Below are 3,831 nucleotides of genomic sequence, written 5' to 3'. Positions count from 1 at the left end.
CACAGAGAAAGAGAGAGAGAGTGGGAGGGTTTTTTTTTTTTCCGCTTCATTTCTCCTTCTTCTCTTCCCTCCAGCCTCTGGTAACTACCAGTCTACTCTCTGTCTTCATAAGCTCCACGTTTTCAGCTTCCACACATGAGTTAGAAAATGTGATATTTTTCTTTCTGTGCTTGGCTTATTTCACTTAACATAATTGCTTTCAGTACCATTTGTGTTACTGTAATTGATAATATTTCATTCTTTTTTATGGTTGAATAATATTCCATTGTGTGTGTGTGTGTGTGTATATATATTTTTTTCTTTATCCATTTATCTGTTGACAAATACGTAGGTTGATTTCAAATCATGGCATTTGTGAATAGTGCTATAATAAACATGGGAGTACAGATATATCTTCGACATACTAATTTCCTCTTTTACCTAGGAGTGATATTGTGGATCATGTGTTAGTCCTACTTTAAATTTTTGAGAAATCTCCATACTGTCCTTCATAATTGCTGTACCAATTTATATTCCCATATGTGTTAATTTAATATTGGTTATTATTTGCTTTAATTCACTATTATGCACTCATTGAATACATATGTATTATGTGTCTATTCCATACAATAGACTTTGTGAGATGTCAGTGAGTTAGAAAATATTTTAAGGATAACATTTTAACTTGTAATAGATGTTGACATAGATAACTATAATATTATGGCTTCATGTTATTGGTTCAAGTCTCTGCAGAGGACAGCGGGAGTGTCGTACATTTCATCAGAATTTCAGACTGACTGTAAAAAGCACGATGACTGATTTGAAACCCCACTTCTTAGCTCTATGTAGGAAAAGTCAATCTGGATTAAACCCTAAAATATACTTCTCTTTTCTCAATTATCTTTATGTATTTTTAAGTTAAAATTCCTGAAAATAGTATGTCTGAAAAAAATTGGGAATTTCATTATTTTAAAGTATTTTTTTTCAATATCTTTGATCTTTGAGTGCCTTAGCAAAATGCAGTGGGCATTTTGATAGACACCATCCTTTTAAGTGTGTTTGAGGATTTCTATGGATTGTATTTATTTCCATTCCCTAAAACAGACTTTTAAATTTTAACAGCATACACTGATAGGAGGGAAAAGCAAAATCACTCGATCTTTAATTTGTTTGGTCTTCACCCCATAAATGATGGGGTTTAGCATAGGGGGCACCAACACATAGAGATTGGCCACTAGAATGTGAATGTGGTGAGGGATGGTTTTACCTCCAAAGCGATGGGCAAGAAATGAAAAGAATGCTGGGGCATAGAACATAAGTGTGACACAGATGTGAGAACCACACGTACTAAGGGCCTTGAACCTGGCAGCCCAGGAAGGTACCTGAAACACTGCGTAAAGGATCATTACATAGGATATAATGATAAGCATTATATCCAGTCCTGTAGAGAGTAGGGCCACAGTGAGGCCATAAATGATGTTGACATTGATACTGCCATATGCCAATCTGGCAATGCCCATGTGCTCACAGTAGGAATGAGGAATGATGTTTCTCCCACAATATGTAAGTCGGTATACCAGGAAGACGAACGGACAGCAGATGAAAAAGCTCCTGACCACAGTTGCTATGCCAATCTTCCTGATGGTTGATGAGGTTAAAATGGTGGTGCATCTCAGTGGGTAACAGATGGCCACATAGAGGTCAAATGCCATTGCCAGGAGAATAGCAGATTCTGCCACAAAGATGAAATGTATGAAGAACATCTGAGACACAGAGCTACCAAAGCATACATCCGTAGAGTGGAACCAGAGGATAGCCAGCATCTTAGGGGCTGCAGTGGTGGAGAGCAGGAAGTCTGCTGAGGCCAGCATGGATAGGAAGAGATACATGGGCTCATGGAGACTGTGCTCAGTCATGATCAGGAAGATCAAGAGGATATTGCCTGCAACAGCCACAGTGTACACAAAAGAAAAAGGGATGGAGATCCAGGTATGCAAGCCTTCCAGCCCTGGGATTTCCATTAGGACATACCACACATCCTGGGAATTAGTGTGATTATGAAAGAAAGGAGCCATGTGTACAGTTTATTCCAGGCCTAGTGCCATTAATGAAAGACCACAAGGTTGAGGATATAGAAGCACCACCTTAGGCTGAATGAGGTCTGATCAGATATTTTTTCTTTTCAATGTTTTCTTCTCTGGGAATGGAGAGTAAAATGGGTTAATAAACCTAATATTTAAGTCCTACCAAATAATTTTTTATACCTTAAAAAATGAATAGATATTATTTAATAACTGCTTAATATGTGTTATACTACCTTACAAATATTAACTTATTAAATCTTCACAATAACCTATTGAAAACCCCTTTAAATTACCTTTATATAAATACTATTATTTCTACAGATGTAAAGAAACCCACAGACTTTCAGCCTCTTACCCTAGGCCCTATTGGATTTAAAGTAAGGCAGGGTAAATCTGAAAACTTTGATCTTTACTACCATCCAATGCTGCCTATCAAGATAAAACTAGATACAAAACACAGCATCAAATTTTTTATCATATCCCTAAGGAAAATAGAGAGTTATGAAATGGAGTTGTACTGCTTACAGAAATGGGAGGGAATAAGTCTGACAAAATAGATTTCAAGCAATATAGCTTATATGCCTTCTTCTACATTTATTGGCGTTAACTTATTGTTAAGCCGTATGCTAGCCATTGAAGACACACAGCAAATTAAATTGTTCTGCCAATTAATCTGTTCCTCAAAAATATAAGATAAGACATTGTAAACTTTAGCTATTTGCAATGCCAAACTGAGCTGGGTTTTTAAATGTATATGCCTGCTGGGCGCGGTGGTTCATGCCTGTAATCCCAGCACTTTGGGAGGCCGAGGCAGGCAGATCACAAGGTCAGGAGTTCGAGACCAGCTTGACCAAAACAGTGAAACCCTGTCTCTACTAAAAATACAAAAATTAGCCTGGCGTAGTGGCTTGCACTTTTAATCCCAGCTACTCAGGAGGCTGAGGCAGGAGAATTGCTTGAACCTGGGAGGCGGAGGTTTCAGTGAGCAGAGATTACACAACTGCACTCCAGCCTGGGTGACAGAGCAAGACTCCCTCTCAAAAAAAAAAAAAAAAAAAAAAAACTGTATATGCCTCATAGATGGTAAAGAATAAAATATTTCATTTCTTCCCACTTCAGTCACTGATTGAAAATGAGACAATACATGTTGCATTTCTAAGTACCACCACAGCAGCAAGTAATTTAATGTTTTCATATTATGAAACAGGAGTCTATATTACTTTAATAAATTACTAGTTATTACCAATTACTAGTTCCAAAAAATGTGGATAGAAGCAAATGTAATATTGGATGAAAAGGAAGATTAGGAGATAAAACACCAGGGTAGGTGACATATACACAGAAAAATTAGATAGGTAGATAGATAGATTAAAGGAGACAGATTAGATAGATAGATAGATAGATACATAGATACATAGATACATAGATAGATGCATGGGTATAAACATAGATGATAATATGCAAATGACAGGCGGCTTCTATACTCTATCAGTCCCCTTTCTCAAATAAAAGCTGGCTAAATTTCTTGTTTTTTTGAGGTGGCACAGGGGCTTAAGAAATGACTGCTCCTCCATCTCTTGATTCTATTACAGTTCAATATACTAATCATTGTATAGCATAGTCTACTACCTTTACTTTTGTTTTTTGTTAAGTGCTGAATATTCTGGTCTCAAATTTTATATGATGGAAATGTTTGGACCCCATTTTTTGAGTTACAGTTTAGAATATAAAATATTCACACAGTTGACCAATTTAGCCTTGCTTTAAG

The 3,831-nt window shown here is 36.6% G+C and overlaps 1 protein-coding gene across 1 annotated transcript; it reads right to left on the bottom strand.

The window, feature by feature from the left end:
• LOC101004744 (olfactory receptor 52Z1) lies at window positions 1-2,901 on the bottom strand. The gene has a single exon (XM_021926934.2). The coding sequence runs from the start codon at window positions 2,052-2,054 to the stop codon at window positions 1,095-1,097; it is 960 nt and encodes a 319-aa protein (XP_021782626.2). The 5' UTR covers window positions 2,055-2,901; the 3' UTR covers window positions 1-1,094.
• Between the last annotated feature and the right edge of the window lie 930 nt (window positions 2,902-3,831).

This window comes from Papio anubis, chromosome 12, assembly GCF_008728515.1.
Source record: "Papio anubis isolate 15944 chromosome 12, Panubis1.0, whole genome shotgun sequence".
NCBI lineage: Eukaryota > Metazoa > Chordata > Mammalia > Primates > Cercopithecidae > Papio > Papio anubis.
The sequence above is the reverse complement of the archived record's forward strand: the minus strand, read 5'-3'. Positions and strand labels throughout refer to the sequence as shown.